At 49.2% G+C, this 20,000-nt stretch overlaps 1 protein-coding gene across 1 annotated transcript in view; it reads left to right on the top strand.

Moving 5' to 3' along the window:
* Positions 1–20,000, top strand: part of sema4c (sema domain, immunoglobulin domain (Ig), transmembrane domain (TM) and short cytoplasmic domain, (semaphorin) 4C) — a 45,198-nt gene that overhangs the window by 15,655 nt on the left and 9,543 nt on the right. Inside the window, exons 2-8 of the mRNA XM_048243948.1 lie at positions 11,615–11,820; positions 17,813–17,967; positions 18,470–18,532; positions 18,653–18,751; positions 19,140–19,236; positions 19,350–19,463; positions 19,650–19,801. Of these exons, the coding sequence (XP_048099905.1) occupies positions 11,718–11,820; positions 17,813–17,967; positions 18,470–18,532; positions 18,653–18,751; positions 19,140–19,236; positions 19,350–19,463; positions 19,650–19,801 (783 nt within the window). The 5' untranslated portion in view covers positions 11,615–11,717. The remainder of the gene's footprint in view (positions 1–11,614; positions 11,821–17,812; positions 17,968–18,469; positions 18,533–18,652; positions 18,752–19,139; positions 19,237–19,349; positions 19,464–19,649; positions 19,802–20,000) is intronic.

Genomic DNA, 20,000 nt, shown 5'->3' with positions numbered 1-20,000 from the left:
TGCCTGTCGTGATCGATTTGCAAAAGAAGCCGACTTCATAACTTCAACTCCTGTCGCCAGCATTGGCCCCTGGCAGCAACAAGTAATAGAGAGAAAGAAAGAGAGAGAGAGAGAGAGAGAGAGCAAGATGGGCAAGGCCCCAGCATGAATTCACTCACAGCCCAGGCCCTGCTGTACTAAAGGGAACACTGGTGAAACTCATTTATTGTAGGCCACAGGCAATTTCCTATTAAAGGAAAGGGGGTTTTCATGTAGCATTCTGCGCTACACATGGCTTAAGCAGGAGCAGAGTGGAGCCCGGTTTGGGGCATCCGCGGGCCCAGTCTGTCCGAGGGGCAGCGAAGGCAATGAAAGAGCCTTGAAAAGTGCCTCCCTCCCCTTCTCCCTCCCTCCTCTCCTCTCCTCTCCTCCTCTCCTCCCTCCAAACAGCTGGAGCTGGAGTCAAGGCTCTCCGTCCGTGCAGGTGGTTTTCAAATTCAGCCCCACTACCACCCCTCTTCTCCTGAAGCCTCTCTCTCTCTCTAATGTGGAGCTGTGTGTGTGTGTGTGTGTGTGTGTGTGTGTGTGTGTGTGTGTGTGTGTGTGTGTGTAGTGACCCTCTTTTCCCAGTCGTGGGGGAGGGGGGTAATGGAAACCGAGGTCTGGAAGGGCTGTTTATTTAGGAAAATCCACGTTGAGAGCTGCTCGATGAAATGTTTTTAGATATTATGCACTCTTAGTCTCTCTCCTCTCTCTCTCTCTCTCTCTCTCTCTCTCTATGTGTATGTGTGAAAGAGAGAGTTTTCCGGGCTTGCATATCCCACTAAGTCAGTGTGCATCCTTGGTGTGTGTGTTTGGATTTTCCACCTGGTCATCCAGTGGGGTGATTTTGCGTGTGTGCGTGTCTGAGAAAGTGTATATTTGTTCATGTGTGCCCTAGATTTTCCAAACAGATCGTAAAGCCATTCTGCTGGGTTTGGTTAGCACTGGGAGTTCATTCCCAGGTGGAAGGCTCCACTGGCGGAAGGGGTTAACTGTTTAAGCAGATGCACACACAATAATGTGTTTGTGTGTGTGTGTGTGTGTGTGTGTGTGTGTGTGTGTGTGTGTGTGTGTGTGTGGTGTGCTTTAACGTATGTTGTATATGCATGTGTGTGTGGGTGCCTGTCATGGTCTCTTCTGTGGGTGTTTGTGCTATGCTCCAGTATTTGTGAGTGAATATGTGTGCGTGTGTATGGGTCATTTGGCTATGTTTGTGTAATGCTTGGTGTAGTTTATGTGTTTATGTGTGTGTGTGTGTGTGTGTGTGTGTGTGTGTGTGTGTGTGTGTGTGTGTGTGTGTGTGTGTGTGTGTGTGTGAGCATGTCACGCTACTGTGAGTTCCCAGCAGGACCTTGCTGCTGATTATTCACCAAAAATTAAGTTTGCAGGTCATTCAATTTAGATAATCTGATCTACAAATAATCTGGATTCATTATTCGTCCATCTCGAAACCTTAATGTGTTTGTGGCACTCATTGTACCGTGTTTATCAGCATGCGTGTGTTGTGTGTATTTGGGAGCATGTTTTTGAGCTAATCTGTTCATTCTACCATTTCATCGCCTTCTTTTTTGTGCTGTACTCAAAGAAACCATGGCTTACAGTAATTGTAAAAAGGTATAGCATGTAGCATTGTGTGTGTGTTTTCAAGCCTTCCTCAAGCTGTGCAGTAGAAGATACATTATACTGCAGTGAACTGTCAGACAGTGGTGTTGTATTCTCATTATTATATGAGACCATTGATGTTGACATGAATCCTCTCACTTTCACCAGGCAGCCTGGCAGTTGGCAGATATATGATATGCAGCGCTAAGCTCTGAAGCCAGGGCCATAAGAGAGCATCTCAAATGAATTTGAGCCCTTGCGTCTCTTTTATCTCTGTTTCCCTTTTGTGTGCTTTTTATGTGTGGTGTGTGTGTGTGTGTGTGTGTGTGTGTGTGTGTGTGTGTGTGTGTGTTTGCATGTCATCTTGTGCTTTGAAGGATGTTTGTGTATCTCTATGTGCTTGTGTGTGTAAAAGTGTGTGTGTATGTGTGTGTGTGTGTGTGTGTGTGTGTGTGTGTGTGTGTGTGTGTGTATGTGTGAGTGCAATCGTTCACTCTTTAGAGAGGAACATTAACCTGATTGAAAGCAGACCCCCTTCCCCCTTCCCCTTCCCCTTTCAAGCCCAATGTGACCTTCAGTGTGTGAGGCGAGCTCGCTCTGCCCGGCGCTCCCACAGGAAGTCTTAAAGCAGGGGGAGGAAGGGACCCAAACACACACACACTCAAACAGTGCCAGGGCTGGAGGCTTCCTACAAGAACACGCGTCTATTTGAGACCAGACGAGGCAACAGAGAGAGAGAGAGAGAGAGAAGAGAGAAGAGAAAAGAATAGAAAGACAGGCAGTGTGAGGGATGGGGTCTTGCGTTGCTATTGGGTAGTGACAGATGGATGGAGTGAGTGAGTAGGAGAGGGTGAGAGAGAGTGGGAGTGTGTGTGTGTGTGTGTGTGTGTGTGTGTGTGTGTGTGTGTGTGTGTAATGCATGGGCAAAAGGAGAAGAAATGAGCGTGGGGAGATTGGTCACTGGGAAAGAGTAATGGGGAGGTGGAGCATAGAGATGATAGCCATTTGAGGGGCCTTTGAAACCAGAGCGATCTATTTCAGAGATAGTGCCTCATTCTAGATAAAACAATGTATGAGATTGCTGGGTTAGGACTCTTTGTGTGCACTTGTGTATGTGTCTGTGTCTGTGTGTGTATGTGGGGTGTGTGTGTTTGTGCGTGTGTGTGTGTGTGTGTGTCTGTCTGTGTGGGGTGCGAGGGGTTTGTGCGGAGGAGTTTTGTGGAGAAGAGAATATCTATGGAGTAATTGCTGCGGATCTCAATTGTCGCAATGAAATAAGCGCTCTGATACAGTGTAGCCTGGGTCGTCGCTAAATTGCTAGGGATAACAGTAGCAGGAGCAAACAGGCCAAGTAATTTGTATCCACACGCCACCTGCAGAATGCAGAGACACAAAAGAGGAAGAAATTCCCCCAGGCAACGTCTCGGTCCCTTTCTCTTCTCTCTCTCTCTCTCTCTCTCTCTCTCTCTTTCTCTTTCTCTCTTTCTCTACCCACCTCTGTGTTCTTCTGTGTTTGTATAATTCAGAAGAAGCGAGTTGGAGTTGAATCAAATGCAGGGATATTGGGTGCAGATCACAAATAGCTGTACACGGACTGATAGGAGCTTGCATGCAGAGACTTCGGCAGGGGGGAAGGGAGCGTTCAGAAGTGTGTGTTTGTGTGTGTGTGTGAGAGTGAGTGTGTGTGTTGAGAGTGAGTGTGTGTTGGGGTGGGGGGTGTCTTGGGTGTGTACTGTACAGAGGAAATGGAGGAGATAAGACAAGAGGGAGGAAGAAAAAAGGAAGGATTGAGTTGTATACGACAGGCAGGAAATGGAGGAGGAGATGGAGGGGGGCTGGATGAGGAGGATTTAGGACAGCGTGGAGGAGGAGGAGGAGGAGGAGGAGGAGGTGAGGAGGAGGAGGAGGAGGAGGAGGGGAAGGGGTGTGGAAGACTGGAGAGAGAACTGCACTGAAGGGATGTGGCAGATGCATATGAATGTCAACAAACAAAAGACTGTAACCTGACGCTCAGACGCTTCTGCGTCTAATCCCTCCCTCGTCTCTCATATGCAGACACAAAGACACATACACACACACACACACACACACACACACACACACACACACACACACACACACACACACACACATGTACACACGCACACAGACAGACATAGACAGACATTCACATCTCCTCACATACACATTAACAATTACTGTCATAAATATTCACATACAGTTATTTCTCCACATGCAGTGCACACTTATTCAAGCTTCATCACTTTCTTTCTCCCTCTGTCTCTCTCACACACACACACACACACACACAAACACACACGCGCGCACACACAGACCGTTACCAAATGCCAAAACACATTCCTCAATGCACATTAACAAGCACAGCAGGTCCAGACATAACAAACTCATTGGACTGGTGTTGGTCTGTACCTGGCTATCTCCACCCCTCCTTTCAGCTTCCACCCCTCCACCCCCCACCCAGCTCGGGCAGGCGGGCGGTCCAGCCAGTGTGTCAGCCCGAGCGGATGGCCCATCGATCAGCCTTATCTCCTGGTCTGCTGGCCTCCAGCCCCTGAGCCCCATCGACCTGTGCCTGTGTTACGCAGAGTAGATGTGGCTCCCCTCTCCATAATGAAAGGGACATAGCAAAGGAAAACAGAGAGAATAGGGATTAAGAGGGGCTGAGCACGGGGGGAAAGTCTGAGAAAGAGGGGAGGAAAAAGGAGATAACGAGATCTGGACTGATGTAGAGAGAGTGAAAGAGAATGTGAGAGAGAGAGAGAGAGAGAACAAAGAGAAAGACAGAGACAGAGCGAGAATGTCACAGACATTGGCAGCATTACAGAGAGAGTAGGAAAGTACCTGAGGCACTAAGAATGAGGGAGCAGAGTGAAAGACGACAGAGAAAGAGTGAGTGTGAAACAGAGAGAGAGAGAGAGAGAGAGAGAGAGAGAGAGAGAGCGTGCGAACGAAAGCGAAGCCAAGCAACCGTGCACAGTGGAGGCCCAGCGTGATCCCCCATTAAGGCGACTAATCAGCAGCCATGGAAGAAAACCGGCAGCCCAGCACTGGACCCCCCTCCCCCTCCACACCTCCATCCATCCTCTCTTCCCTCCCTCCCTCCCTCCCTCTCTTCCCACATCCCTCCATACAACCTCCACTGCCACAGACCTATGAACTGATAAAATATTGAGAAAGTGAGAGACGGAGAGAGAGAGGAAAACAGCACAAATAGCCCTCCCGCCCTCTTCGTGCCCCCTACCTGCCCCGGGATGCCCTCTGCAGTGGAGGGCCCCGCGGGCAGCGATGGGAGGAGGAGGGAGGAGAGAGGGAACGAGAGAGAGAGAGAGAGAGAGGAGGGCTGGACAATTAGCCCCCTAGGGAGCTTGGTGGGCCTGGGCAGAGGAGATTACCATGCAGGAGTGTTGGGGCATGATGGAGCCTGTCGCGACTAACAAACACACACACACAGAAATAAAAATAGCAGGTGTAAACACACAAACACCACACAAAAACCATTCTGATGCAGTTACACACACACACACACACACACACACACACACACACACACACATGTACACAGACACAGACAGACACATTCACATCTCCTCACATACACATTAACAATTACTGTCATAAATATTCACATACAAGTTGTTCCTCCACATGCAGTGCACACTTATTCAAGCTTCATCTTTCTTTCTCCTCTGTCTCTCTCACACACACACACACACACACACACACACAAACACACACGCGCGCACACACAGACCGTTAGCAAATGCCAAAACACATTCCTCAATGCACATTAACAAGCACAGCAGGTCCAGACATAACAAACTCATTGGACTGGTGTTGGTCTGTACCTGGCTATCCCCACCCCTCCTTTCAGCTTCCACCCCTCCACCCCCCACCCAGCTCGGGCAGGCGGGCGGTCCAGCCAGTGTGTCAGCCCGAGCGGATGGCCCATCGATCAGCCTTATCTCCTGGTCTGCTGGCCTCCAGCCCCTGAGCCCCATCGACCTGTGCCTGTGTTACGCAGAGTAGATGTGGCTCCCCTCTCCATAATGAAAGGGACATAGCAAAGGAAAACAGAGAGAATAGGGATTAAGAGGGGCTGAGCACGGGGGGAAAGTCTGAGAAAGAGGGGAGGAAAAAGGAGATAACGAGATCTGGACTGATGTAGAGAGAGTGAAAGAGAATGTGAGAGAGAGAGAGAGAGAGACATAACAAGAGAAAGACAGAGACAGAACGGGAGAGTGTCACAGACATTGGCAGCATTACAGAGAGAGTAGGAAAGTACCTGAGGCACTAAGAATGAGGGAGCAGAGTGAAAGACGACAGAGAAAGAGTGAGTGTGAAACAGAGAGAGAGAGAGAGAGAGAGAGAGAGAGAGAGAGAGAGCTTGAACGAGCCAGCCAAGCAACCGCGGCACAGTGGAGGCCCAGCGTGATCCCCCATTAAGGCGACTAATCAGCAGCCATGGAAGAATACCGGCAGCCCAGCACTGGACCCCCCTCCCCCTCCACACCTCCATCCATCCTCTCTTCCCTCCCTCCCTCCCTCCCTCTCTTCCCACATCCCTCCATACAACCTCCACTGCCACAGACCTATGAACTGATAAAATATTGAGAAAGTGAGAGACGGAGAGAGAGGAAAACAGCACAAATAGCCCTCCCGCCCTCTTCGTGCCCCCTACCTGCCCCGGGATGCCCTCTGCAGTGGAGGGCCCCGCGGGCAGCGATGGGAGGAGGAGGAGGAGAGAGGGAACGAGAGAGATAGAGAGAGAGAGAGGAGGGCTACAGGACAATTAGCCCCCCTAGGAGCTTGGTGGGCGGCCTGGGCAGAGGAGATTACCATGCAGGAGTGTTGGGGCATGATGGAGAGCCTGTGCGGCTAACAAACACACACACACACAGAAATAAAAATAGCAGGTGCAAACACACAAACACCACACACAAACCATTCTGATGCAGTTACACACACACACACACACACACCCAACACACACACACACACACTCACACACACATAGACAAATGCTCAGATCTGCAATGCAAAATTCAGCAGTGCTCCTAGGAAGCCAGCAGCGCACAGCTGAACTTGAGGCCAGAGCAGTTGGGGTTATGTGTGTGTGTGTGTGTGTGTGTGTGTGTGTGTGTGTGTGTGTGTGTGTGTGTGTGTGTGTGTGTGTGTGTGTTTTGTGTGTGTGTGTGTGTGTGTGTGCATTTTGTTTGTGTGTCTGTGTGTGACTTGGTTCAGTAATGAGCCATAGCTGCCGAGCTCCTGTAAGTTGTTTTTTTTAACCACGCCTCGAGCTCTGTAGTTAAACCATGTGTTACTGGCTGATATTTAGCCATTTAAAAGTGGGCTTATTTAGAGACTACCGGGGGCGATGGCTGTTGCCAGAGGAACTGGGGGGAGAGTCTGGAACTCAGAGGCTCATGTTAAACCATTGACGTTGCAGCACTGTTGTCAATAGTGTTGCATTGTTATGTGACTGCAATCCATATTGCAGTCATGGTACGTGGCATGCTGCCAGCGATGTGCTGGGCTGAGCTCTGCTGGGCTGTTGCACATTGCCATGCATTATCACATGTCGCGCTATCGCCACACACACACAAAGAGATTAACTGACACACACACACACACACACAATAAACAACTGTGCTGTTGATTACTTGATGCTGTTAGAGAGGAGGCGGAGGCTAAGCACAGACACGTGGACAGTGTTAATGAGCAGAGTGGTGAACGATGCCAGTCACCTGATCGAGGAAACGAGGGTCTGATCGACCCCCACACACACACACACACACACACACACACACACACATAGGCACACACTCACTCACTCTCACACACACACACACAGACATAGACACACACACACACACTCACACACACACACACACACATAGCGCCACCTCAATGACAGGTCAGAGCTCCAGGGCTGGAGCCGGGCTTCATTCCCAGCAGCCAGAGAGAGGCTCCAGGCCCCAGCAGCCAGAGAGAGGCTCCAGGCTCCAGGCAGGAGGAGAGGAGGGGAGGGCTGGGGAGGAGGGGAAGGTGGCCTGGGTAAGGCAAGGTCTGTGCCCACGCTTCTGTGTGTGTGTGTTCACCAGTGCCATGTCATTAAACAGGCTGACAGCACAAGGTCAGAGAAAGGGGAGAGAGAGAGAGAGAGAGGAAGAGGACAAGAGCAATGAACAGAGAAAGGGAGAGACAGATGAGAGAGAAGGAGAGGTAAAAAAGAGCAAGTGAAATGTAGAAAGAGGAGTTTTAGAGAGAGATAAAACGAAACAGTAAGAGAAATGGAGAGTGAGAGAACAGAAACTGATTGAGAGATGGAAAAGTGACATGGAAGAAGAGAAATGAGGAGCTAAAGGAGAAGAAAAGAGCACCATGGGGGATGAGAGTGTGAGATGGGTTTCTGGGAGAAGCTGGTTAACTCTAGTGATTTTGAGGCGAGCTGCTCGGGTCAGTGCGCAAGGGTCTGATGCGTTTGAGCTCTAACGAAGAGCAGACTTGAGCCTGATGAAACATAATGTAGCCCTTGATCATGGGGCTTGGCTACCACAAAAGGAACGTGCACACACGCACACGCACACGCACACACATACACACACACATGCATTGCACGCAGGCCTGGATCCCTGCCCCCCATCACTTGCTCTTCAGCCTCAGCTCCTTCCTCTCCCCCACCACATGCTATAGGGGACGGAAAGGGGACATCAGTGACTCTGGAGACAGAGGATGGAGGAGGTGGTGATGGTGATGGTGGTGGTGGTGGTGGATGGAGCACATCTAGCAGACAGGCCCACAGCTGATCAAACTCCATTTGATTAGTGGGCTTTCATCTGGGCCTCTCTCTGCTCCTATTCAAACATGGCACAGCTTGCCAGCACAATCACACAGACACGTGGGCAGCCACAAACACACACACACGCACATACACACACACACACACACACACACACACACACACACACACACACACACACACACACACATACACACACACACACACACACACACACACACACACAGAGAGACTGGGAATGACACATATATGCCTTGGCACCACCACACAAGCACATAGACACACAAAAGGCGCACACTCATAGTCTTGTAACGTCATCAGTCTTTGTGATGGCACAAAACCACACACTAACTCATTTCCGTCACTCCATTTACACACTCATACAAACATACAGACACAAACACACACACACACACACACAAGTACTACACACCACCCCCGGTCCAGTCACACCACAGCTGTCACCATAAACCAAACAGCGTCACACCCGCTCCATGCGTTCATTCTCTCCGCCCCACCCACCCGCCCCCGCCCGCTGGACCAGGCTGATGTGCCAACCATGTGCTCCAGGGGTTGAGCTGCGGCCACGGGCCCCAGCCAGAGGGTCGGGTCACAACCCTTCTTCCTGCGAGAAGCGTGTGAAGTGGACCGGCGGGAGGTGTAGGGGGAGGGGGAGAGTGGAGTAGTGGGCTGTGGGCAGTTACAGATCTGGTCCTTTGATCACTGCTCTATGCCACCCCACCCCACCCCCACCCCCGCCCAACACCCCCTTCTCCCCGGGGAGTATGAGTGGAATTGTGACAGCAGCAGCCTTTTGTGATGCATTATTGATGTGTTGCCTCTATCACTTTTTTGCTGTTGTTTTTTGGGGTTGGGTGGGGAGGGATGTCAGTTACTGAAACATCAAAACGAGCACATGATGAAAAAAAAGGAATGGGGCCGCAAGCACCACGTACCGTAACAGGGCTCTATTGTGTTTTTCTCCTTGCAGCAAAAGTCAATGGATTGTGGGTGCCATTTGTGTGTGTGTGTGTGTGGGGGGGGGGGGGGGGGGGGTTGTTGGTTAATGATCCTCCTAGCCCATCCTGTTGCCGGTGACGTGAATCAGGCTTTTGTGCAAACCTCAGTGGGAGCAATAAAAAGAGGGCTGGCTTTGACTCCTTTTTGTTTTTGGGTGGGGATAGGGGTGGAGGAGGAGAATGGAGGTGCTCTTTAAGGGTCTGTGTGGGGCCTTTGTGCTAATTTACACATCCTCCTACCTCCGATCTGCATTTATCTTTACCCTTGCCCCCTCCCCCTCCCCCTGCCATCCACATCTCTGCTGCGGTCAGGACACCTGTGACCTGTGAGAGGGTCAGGGGGTCACAGGTCAAAAGGCTCTAGCGGGCCATTTTGATATGCCAGTCGGCAAACGGACATGGACATGGTTTGGAAGATGGATGGAGGGAGGGGGCAAGAGAGAGACAGGAAGGGAGGAGGGTGGAACAGAAAGGACAGAGAGAGAGAGAAAGAGAGGAAAGAGCCCAGACACAAGAAGCACAACCCCCAGCCTAGACACCCATCCGACACACTCATCCCCCTACACTGTCGGAAGCAGCATCCTCCTCCATCAGTGCTCCTCAGGGATGGCTCCAAATCATAACACAGGGGTGGGAGGAGGGGCGCGGAAACAGGGTTCGCTGTCCTTCTTCTCTCAACGCCGGCCAATTAGGTACCGGGCTTTTCATAACACAGGATGACAATATTTGTCTCTTCAATGCTGTTGGATGTAATTAGTGAACCGGTACAAACCAGTTCCTCAACCCATCATTAAAAAGTTATTGGATACGGTCAGCAGTACACGGAGTGCAGAGCGACTGTGTGCCTCTGAAATTTTCGGCTGAGCAAATGGAAGGTCTTCGTCTGTGTTGGCAGCGGCTGCAACAAACTGTTCAGTTTGCGTTTTTATTTATTTTATTTTTGTAGTGAGAAAGACAACAAAGAACTTTTGAACCTGCTACTTGGTTTGCCTAAGAGGCCTTCCTTGTTAGCAATCCAAATTCAAGTTTGTGGTTTCCTGACTTTTCCAAGCGAGCGCATAGAAAAGTAGACGTTTGTTTTCTTCAGCAGTCTTGGCATGTTCAATGTCAGACACAGGGGTTATTGGATGGCCTCTACAATTTATCCACGGCGATTCCAAATGTTACGCTCTACGTTTAAAGAGTAAGCAGCTCTCTATCGATCCAATAAAGTAGCAGCAAGACCTGCCTGCCGTGAGTCATCAAATAGTTTTATACTACCCTTCCATTTAAGCCAAGTCATTTCGATGATCTTGGACTTTTTGTCAGCCCGCACACAGCTCTCTTTGGGAAAAAAAATAAAATCAATAGGCCTGAAATTGCAGTGCCGGTGCTCCGCATCTCATTTCTGTAAATGGCAAGTCAAACACACACACACACACACTCACACACACACAGATACAAGAGTGTCCATCGCTTATCGGCCCAGGGTTTTTCAATATCCCCGGCACGTGGGCCCCGGCGATAAATTTTGCCGGCGAAAGACGCCGCCGAGGCACTGCGTTTGTGTTATCTCGAATGATAAACACAATTTGACATTTTACGCGCATTTAAAATTCAATGCCTTTTGCTCTCAAATCAGCAAACATTATCAAGGTTCTAATTTCCCTTTTTAATAGACAGAGACAGGTGTCGCATGATGATTAGGCCCGGATCTGTGGAAACCGGGGAGTGAGCAGCATAGAGATGCAGGGAACTTTGTCTTCTGTAGGTTTGTCCTCTCTCCTGAGAACCTTGGCTGTGGTATCATAATAATGCCTCGCAAACACAGACTGAAATTATAATTACTAATACATTCACCGCTCGCCTCCACCGGGCAGAGAAAGAGAAAGGAAGAGACGCCGGCTCTGTGTCTGACATGAAAACAGAGTGAATGATCTTGACGGAGGTTGGAATGTAGGTTGAGTTTTTCCTCTAATGCGACAGATACTAGCTCCTAGACTGGCAGTGTGCCAGCAGGAGTCTGTTTGAACGCCTCTGTCAGTGGGCAGAGTAAACTGTCGCGACGGAGTGTCGGCGATGGAGGGTCACACTGGTCGGCAGGATTAATGAGTGACTTTGACATACCATAATGTGCATGCTATTTTGTCTCTCTCTCTCTCTGTCTGTCCAGGCTTCCAAGGGGGACTGCCTTTAGTGTCTCGAGTTGCCATCTCTCGGCGTCCAATCAGAGGAGCTGCAAAATAACTGTGTGGAGAGCAGGACTGACAGGAGACATGGGCGGAGCTAAAGTCCTGCTCCTGATGCTTGTCATTGGCTGGGACAAGACGATGTGTGTCAACTGGAATCCAATCCCCCGCAAGACGGTCCGGCACACTGGTAAGTGGGCCAGAACCAAAGCCTGTACTGTTTCTTTCCAGGTCCGATGTCAAACTCAGAACTGAAGTGGGGGTGGATGGTAGGCTGGGAGGGTGGGGGGTGGTGTTGTTCCTCTTACATCCAACTGAGGACACTGTCACTGTTTTCTATAGACCTCTCCTATTTCATCCCTCTTTCACTGTCACTATCTTTTTTTTCCTCTGCTCTTTTCTTCTGCCTTTTTTCCCTTCCCATTTTTTCTTTTTTTCTCTTCCCTGTGCAGCCCCTCCCTTCCTTATCCATGCAGATCTCAGATAAGAACTTCACAGCCTCAACTGTTCTGGCTGCAGACTCGTATTTCATGTGCACTCCACAGTAGAGTGTTGTTCTCTGTCAGAATAGCCCCAGTCCCTCTTGCTCCCCCTTTCTTACACTGTTTTAATTTCATTGACTCCACCCCCACCCCAAATGCCCCTTTTCTCTCGGGTGTCGGGATTGACTGGCACACATTTTTTTTACTATTTTTTTTTTATTTTTAAGTCGACACGCAGTCAACATTGCACTGAAACAGAAATACACTCACTAATTCACTTAAAAACCAACCCCCGATGCTGCCTGCACTGTCTGACCAACTCACAAAGTCATAACACACAAGCAAACAGATGGACACAATAAACTCTGGTCAGAGAAAACAAACACAATCACGAGAGGGAAGAGAGAGTGACAGAGAGAGAGATAATAAAGCCAATTGAATTGAATTGAGAGACAGAGATTTCCTTTATTTCAGCTGAAGAGGAGAGAATGGGAGTTGCAAGCATGCTGCCTTAAAAGGGCAGGAAATGGTCTCAGAGGAGCAAACACGAGTGGAGAGACGGTGCAAAAGAAGTGAAGAAAGAAAGAAAAGAAAGAAAGAAAGAAAGAAAGACAGAAAGGGACAGGGAAGAAAAATACACAGACCCTAACCTTGTGCATGCTGTGTCGTGTCGCGTGTGGCTGTATATGAACAGCAAACCACATAAACAATAGTTCTGCCTATGTAGCTTCAGTGAAGGACTAGGAGAGGAAAAAAACAAAAAGGATAGAGGCTTGGGAGGAAAACAGAAGGACAACAGAAAGAAAAGAGAGAGGAAGACAAGAGAGTGAGAGAGGGTGTGGCAAACGAGTCAGTGTGTATGCAGAGTGCTTGGACAGGCAGTTTGAGGGATTTAGAGTTTAGTTTTTGGAGGGGGTTGAGATGAGAGCAGAGATAATATTTACTCCCACAACACCCCCAACCTCCCTCCACACCCCTCTGTGCTGACCCCACCTCTGTGATTATGTGTGGAAGAAACACAAACAAATCGAACTACTTTCTCTCTCTCTCTCTCTCCCTTCCCTTCTCTCTCTCTCTCCTCTTCCTCCCCCTCTTGCTCTTTCTTTCCCTATTTTCACCTCTTTTCCTCACTCATCAGGCTCAGGCTGCATTTGAATTGAGCTGCCCATTAGTCGCTTGTTTTCAAATGTGCAGCTCAAAAATAAGCTTGTTAACCCGGTGGCCTTCGGAGACAACTACAACATTTATTATCATGGAGACGGGAAGCCTCCCTGCTGGCCCTTCGCACCCCCGCCCCACCCCCACTGTTGCTGTCCTCCCACAGACACACTCTATCTCACTAACCACCGCACCGCTGTCAAAGAAAAACAAAGACAAAGAAAGAATCAACTGGCGTTCTTTATAATCAAAAGCCAAAGACACAGAGAGAAAAGTGTTTCTGTGGGCATGTGTATGTGTAGTGGTATGTGTGTTTATAGATAAGTGTATGTGTGCATGTTGGATGGGTGTGTGTATGTACGTGTATGTGTACATGTACATGTGCATGCGTGTGTGTGTGTGTGTGTGTGTGTGAGAGAGCGAGAGAAAGAGTGAGAGAAAGAGAGAGCGAGAGAGACAGATGGAATGCCTGGCACTGAGGCTTTAATCTAGCGATTGGATTTTTGTATGGCCGCAGTTCCAGATGAGTGAGCACAGAGCGGTAACAATGTCCCGTGCCACCACCCTCCCTGTCCCACCGACCTCAGCTCCGCAGCTTCTCAGCTTCCGACAAATTTGACAAATGCAGGAAGTGGGCGAGCGCGGTGGGCACGGTAATGGCTGCTCACGGCGCGCACCGGGGAGGAGTGCGCAGGAGTGGAAGACGGAACGGAGGGAGGGAGGGAGGGAGGGCTGTGTGTGTGAGAGAGGAAGAGAGAGAGGCCGGCCGTGCCGTCCCAGCAGAACACTCTCTAACCCCCAATTACTGTAATGACTGGTTCCACAGGGGAAGGTGGAGCCTGCAGCGTGTGTGTGTTGTGTGTATTTATGTGTGTGTCAGTATACATAGTCTACATACAGTGTGTGTGTGTGTGTGTGTGTGTGTGTCTAAGCATGCATGTATGTGTATGTGTGTGTGTGTGTGTGTGTGTGTGTGTGTGTGCATGTCTTTATGTATGTTGGTGTGCACATCAATGTACACAGTGGTCAGACGGGTGTATGTCTGTCCATGTCCCACCCATGCATGCATTTGTGCCTGTGCTTCTGCCAAGACTTGTGGATACACAATCTTATGTTAGGTATACACAATTTTAGCACACTTGTGTGTTATGCTGTCAGAAAGCCCCGTAACATGTCTAAGAGGCACTCTATCCAGTGCTGGTTTTATAGATCCAGGATTTATCACTAGGAGCAGATAAACCCCCCACCCCCACCCCCCTCGTCCTGAGTGCCCAGATCTTACTGTTGGCCCAACAGCTGGCTAGCGAGCGCAGGTCTTTTACCCCGCATCAATCCACCTGTCAGCCAGCCCCGACCCCCACCAGCCGGCGGAGGGGCTTTTCAAAGGTGCCACTCCACAGAAAAGGTCACCACTGGAGCAAAACTGAGCTCCGGACTCCTACAGCGCTCTACACTGAGTCATAACCTTTCCTCCCCTCCTCCCCCACTGTCTGCGTCGTTCGTGCTTCTATTTTGGTTTGCTTTCTCTCAGCTTTCTGTCCAGTATTGGCCTGGTGTGTATGTATGTATGTGCGGCTGTCTGTAAGAAAAGTTCCCCAAAGCACTCGATTTTTATTCTCTTGGAGACTCGCTCCTCTCACTCTCTCCCTCTCCTCAGCTCCCTCTTGGTGTCTGATTTGGTGTTTTCTCGTCTTTTTTCTGGTGTTAATCCACTTATATGATTTCAACCCATCAGCCGTCGCACTCCCATACTCGACTAGTGCACCACTCCCTCTCATAATCTCCGGCAATTACCGCCTACCCCTTCTCCATCCTTCCCTGTCTCCTTCTCTCTTTCTCTATTCCTCCCTCTCTCCCTCTCTCTTTCATGGCTGGTACAGCTCAATAGGGTTCCCGTCACAGCACTCTCCATCAACTGTTCCCTCCCTCTCTCTCTTTCTCTCTCTCTCTCTCCCTCCCTCCCTCTCTCTCTCTGTCTCTCTTTCTCTCTAGTGTCTCCTTTTCATACATCATACATGTATGTCTTTCTTTCTTTCTTTCTCCTCTTTTTTCACTCTCTCCGCTTTGCCAGTCAAACTGCCTGCCTGTCTACTCCTCTGCTGCTGCCGTCTCCCTCTGTGTGTGTGTGTGTGTGTGTGTGTGTGTGTGTGTGTGTGTGTGTGTGTGTGTGTGTGTGTGTGTGTGTGTGTGTGTGTTTATTTTGTTTTGTTGTGTTAATCCACTTCTACATTTCCTCCCTGTCTGCAATCGCACTCCTCCGCTCGACATCTCCCTGTGCCCCTCTGCACCACTCCCTCACGTAATCTACAGCAATTACAGCCGTCGCTCATACACACACACTCCCTCTCTCTCTCTCTCTCTCTCTCTCTCTCTCTCTCTCTCTCTCTCCCTCGCTCCTTCTCCATCTCCTTCCAACCCCCTGCAGCCCCACACATCCCTCTCTCTCTCTCTCTCTCTCTGTTCTCATTCGGTCCCACCCTTGCTTTGCTTCTCAATGGGTCTCTGCCAAAGAGATGCAACTCTGACAGGTCTTTTTCTTCTTCCAGAGGGCGAGAAAATAGTGTTAGTGGTTGTGTTTGTATTATGGTTTGTGTAATTGTGTGTGTGTGTGATTGTGTGTGTGTGTGTGCCTCTGTGTCTGTGTAATATATTTTTTTGTCTCCATGTTACTGCTTCAAAGAGCTTAAAATAGCCCTTTAATTACAGCAGTGTGTTGAGCTGTGCGGTGGTTATGAGCTATAAGCAGAGCCTGGCTGTATTTATAGTAAATCTGTCTCTGAAAAGAGCTGTGGAGCAGCTTAGGCACACACACACACACACGCACACACACACACATGGACAAACATCAGAGGAGACCTAAGTGAGTCCAGCTCCATGGCCCAGCCTGGTCCCACCCCATACACACACACACACACACAGGCACATACACACACGCAAATATATACAGGCACACACTCTTGACCCTGTGCTTTGAATCTTTCATCTCTCATTTAGGTCAGGACTAGAGGTGGACCCATCATCTCAGCGGGCAGAGGGAGGTTGTCCTCTGGCGACCCGACACACCTCTTTTCCTCTGTCAAACGCGCACATCTGTTTCATCACTTTGGCCTATTTTTGGGATTCGGCTCTCCTCGTTTTGTGTCTCTTTCATCCATCCTTCAGCGCCAAAGTCGGGAGGGCATTCTCTCTTTTTCACTCCTCTTTCTTCTTTTTCAATTTTTTTCTGCTGCTTTCTCTCTCTCTCTGTCTCTCTCTCTCTCTCGGCCTATCTCTATCTCTGTCGTCTCTCTTCATTATTCCTGACTACTCCCACGGCTGTTCCTCACCACGGCGTTCTTGGCTGCTGCTCTGTCATACGAAATACAAGGAACACAAAAGGGATCTCTCATTTATCACCCTCCCAAACATACACACAGTCACACACACAGACACATATTAGCACACACATACACATACACACACACACACACACACACACACACACACACACACACACACACACACACACACACACACACACACACCCTGTCCCCCAAAGTGTGCATAAGCCTCAAGGCTGCCCCTCTGTGGTGGTACAAAGTAAATACACCCCCCTTTTCCCTATAGCTGCTATGTTATTGACATCTGCGGTGAGCAATAATTAAAAATGACTCTCTACAAGCGCAGCCAAAGTCTCTGTGTGATTGGGCGAAACACTTGAGATGGTGAGCAGGTATCCAGAGGCACTCTTCAGGCGTGTGTGTGTGTGTGTGTGTGTGTGTGTGTGTGTGTGTGTGTGTGTGTGTGTGTGTGCTTGCCGTGCTAGTTGTCTGTGAAGCCCAGCAGATGTGCGTTGCCTGCCTCCAGGGACATTGCTTCCTTTCTTCTGCTCCCCTCTCTTCTTGGCGCAGGCTGCACTCTAATATTAATACACTGCTGTTCTCTAGGTAATAACTGAGCTTCCACACTGATTCCCTGTTTTCGAATTCTGCTTCCTATTGCTGTCTCTCTCAAGCCTAAGGCGATCACTCTATCCCTTTATCTCTTTTCCTCTCCTGTTCTCCTTCACTCTATCTTTCTCCTTCTCCTTTGTCTTTCTCATCCCATATTTTTACCTTCCTTCATCTACCCTGTCTTTATCCTCCCTTTTCTCATTCCCTCTTCTCCCCCTCCATCTCTCCTCCTCTGTTTGTTCAATCCAGTCAGGTCTGACAGGGCTTCAGTCGGTTTGTCTGTACACGATGGCCGGCTGTAAATCAGACCTGACGCCTCTTCCTTTTAGGAGCTCAGGTTCTGCTTTCAGTGTGAACAAGATACATTATTCATAATGATCCCCTTGCCTTAATAGTGTCACTTTACGGAAAAAGCCAGCATCACAATTTTTTCACCGGAGTCTGTTGTCTGTATAGGCAGCACAGGGAAGACGAGAGTAATGAAGTACTGTACATAAGTACTGTTATGAAAGTAACACTGTCTCAATGTCTCACTTTAACCTTCTCTCTCTCTCTCTCTCTCTCTCTCTCTCTCTCTCTCGCTGTCTGTGTCTTTCTTCTCCTTCCTTAGAAGTGTCAGACAGCATGGCGCGGTTTCACGCGGCGGGAGTGTGCAATTACAGCATCTTGACGCTGTCCGAGCATGACAAGGTGCTGTATGTCGGCGCAAGAGAGGCCCTTTTCGCCCTGGACCCCAATGACATCAGCACGCAACTGAGGCCTCAGGTAAAAAAAAGAATTATTCAGCGCCAAGCTGACAGATGAACTGCCAGAGCTTGGAGCTAGCTGTGCTAATACCACCAGCGCAATTCCCATTGAGCACAATTACTGTTAAAATACCTAGAGAACAGTACACAGGGCCAGGTCTGACGCTGGTCTGCCATGACTCAGCCATGACTCAGCCGGAGCTGTGCCAGAGCTGATTCAGGGTTAGTTGCTAACTGCAGCTTTTACTGTGTAAATCTAAAGTAGCGTTGGTAAAAGTAACTGCTAGCTGACAAAACCGTTAATATCAGCCGCAAGCTACACAGAACAGTCAATATTTCTCCTTTGGGAAAGAACACAAAAGGTACATAAAGGAGCACTTTAAAGTGGGGGGATGTTGTAAACCAGTCTGTGCAGCTTATAGTCACTTATCCCTTTTTCATGGTTTTTCTTTTTTCTCTTTCTCTCTCCCTCTTTCTCTCTCTCTCTCTCTCGCTCTGGTCTCTCTATCTCTTGTGTGCAGATTGAGTGGCCAGCCCCTCAGGACAAGAAGAAAGAGTGCGCTTCGAAGGGAAAAAACAACCAGGTAGGCACAGTTTGGGGTGAAATCCCTTCAGCTATTTTCTCTGTAGTTTCTTCTTGCATTTGTGTCCTAATTCCCCCCCCTCCCTCTCTCTCTTTCTATTTCTATTTCTCCCACTTGCAGACGGAGTGCTTCAACTACATCCGACTCCTGCAGAGCTACGATCACACACATCTCTACACCTGCGGTACCTACGCCTTCCAGCCCAAGTGTGCTTTCATTGTGAGTGCCTCACCCTTCAGAAAGTCCAATGTTTGTGTTTAGCCACCCAGGGATGAGCGGAGGCTTTGATTAGGTCCAGTATTTTTTTTCCCTGTGTCAATCTGACCTCCGTGCTCTCCCCACCCATGGGCCACTGGGCAGGGTGAAGTGTATGTGCTAGAAACGGGGTGATTGTGATCAGCTAAGGCGTATGGCAAGTTGTAATGTGTGTGTGTGTGTGTGTGTGTGTGTGTGTGTGTGTGTGTGTGTGTGTGTGTGTGTGTGTGTGTATGTTGCCCCTGGAGGCTGCAGCTGTGGCTGTCACAGCCAGACGCCGCTACCCGCGGCCAAAACGGTTCTGTCTTGACCACCTGTGTTCTGTGTCCACCCTCTCCTTCCCCCTGTGCAGAACATTGACCACTTCAGTCTCAACACTGCCGCCCTGGAGGATGGCAAGGGAAAGTGTCCATATGACCCTGCTAAGAGCTACACCGGTCTCATCATTGGTGAGTTCAGTTACAAGCACGTAAATAGATATGGTCATGTATCGATGGCTTTAATAGCCTAAATGGTTTACCCAGTAATGGTCATAGTTGTAATCCGCAGTGTGTTATTTCAGATAAAGAACTGTACTCTGCCACCTTCAACAATTTCCTGGGCACTGAACCAGTGATTCTGCGTAACCTGGGCCAGCAGCACTACAGCATGAAAAGTGAACCTACATGGCTTGGTGGTGAGTATACTAATCTGTCCTCCAGTGTATTGATTCTCTGAAATATTCAAGGGCACACAGTCTTAATCTAAACCAGTAGCTCAGTGTTTGAATGTTTGTGCACATGTTTTTGCGAGTTAGTGTGTGTATGTGTATACACATTTGTGTGTGTGTGTGTGTACATATTAACACTGTGTGTCCTTGCAGAGCCAGAGTTTGTGGGCTCAGCGGTGGTGAGGGAGAGTCGGAGCAGCAGCGAGGGTGACGATGATAAGATCTACTTCTTCTTCAGCGAGCGTGCCGTCGACCTGGACTGCGATCCAGAGCTCACTGTAGCCCGAGTGGCCCGCATCTGCAAAGTATGTACAAGACATACACGTGCACACACACACACACACAAACAGAGAGAGAGAGAGACATAGTCATCAGAAAATATGTAATTGTACCCTTACCCATAAACCCACCCAGACATAGAAAGAGGCTTGCTGTACATTTAAACATAGAGTAACAGAGACATAAATAGGGTCATAAACAAGTATCAGCTCACATACACATATA

The sequence above is a fragment of the Alosa alosa genome, chromosome 5 (genome assembly GCF_017589495.1).
Source record: "Alosa alosa isolate M-15738 ecotype Scorff River chromosome 5, AALO_Geno_1.1, whole genome shotgun sequence".
NCBI classification, from domain to species: Eukaryota; Metazoa; Chordata; class Actinopteri; order Clupeiformes; family Clupeidae; genus Alosa; species Alosa alosa.
The sequence above is the reverse complement of the archived record's forward strand: the minus strand, read 5'-3'. Positions and strand labels throughout refer to the sequence as shown.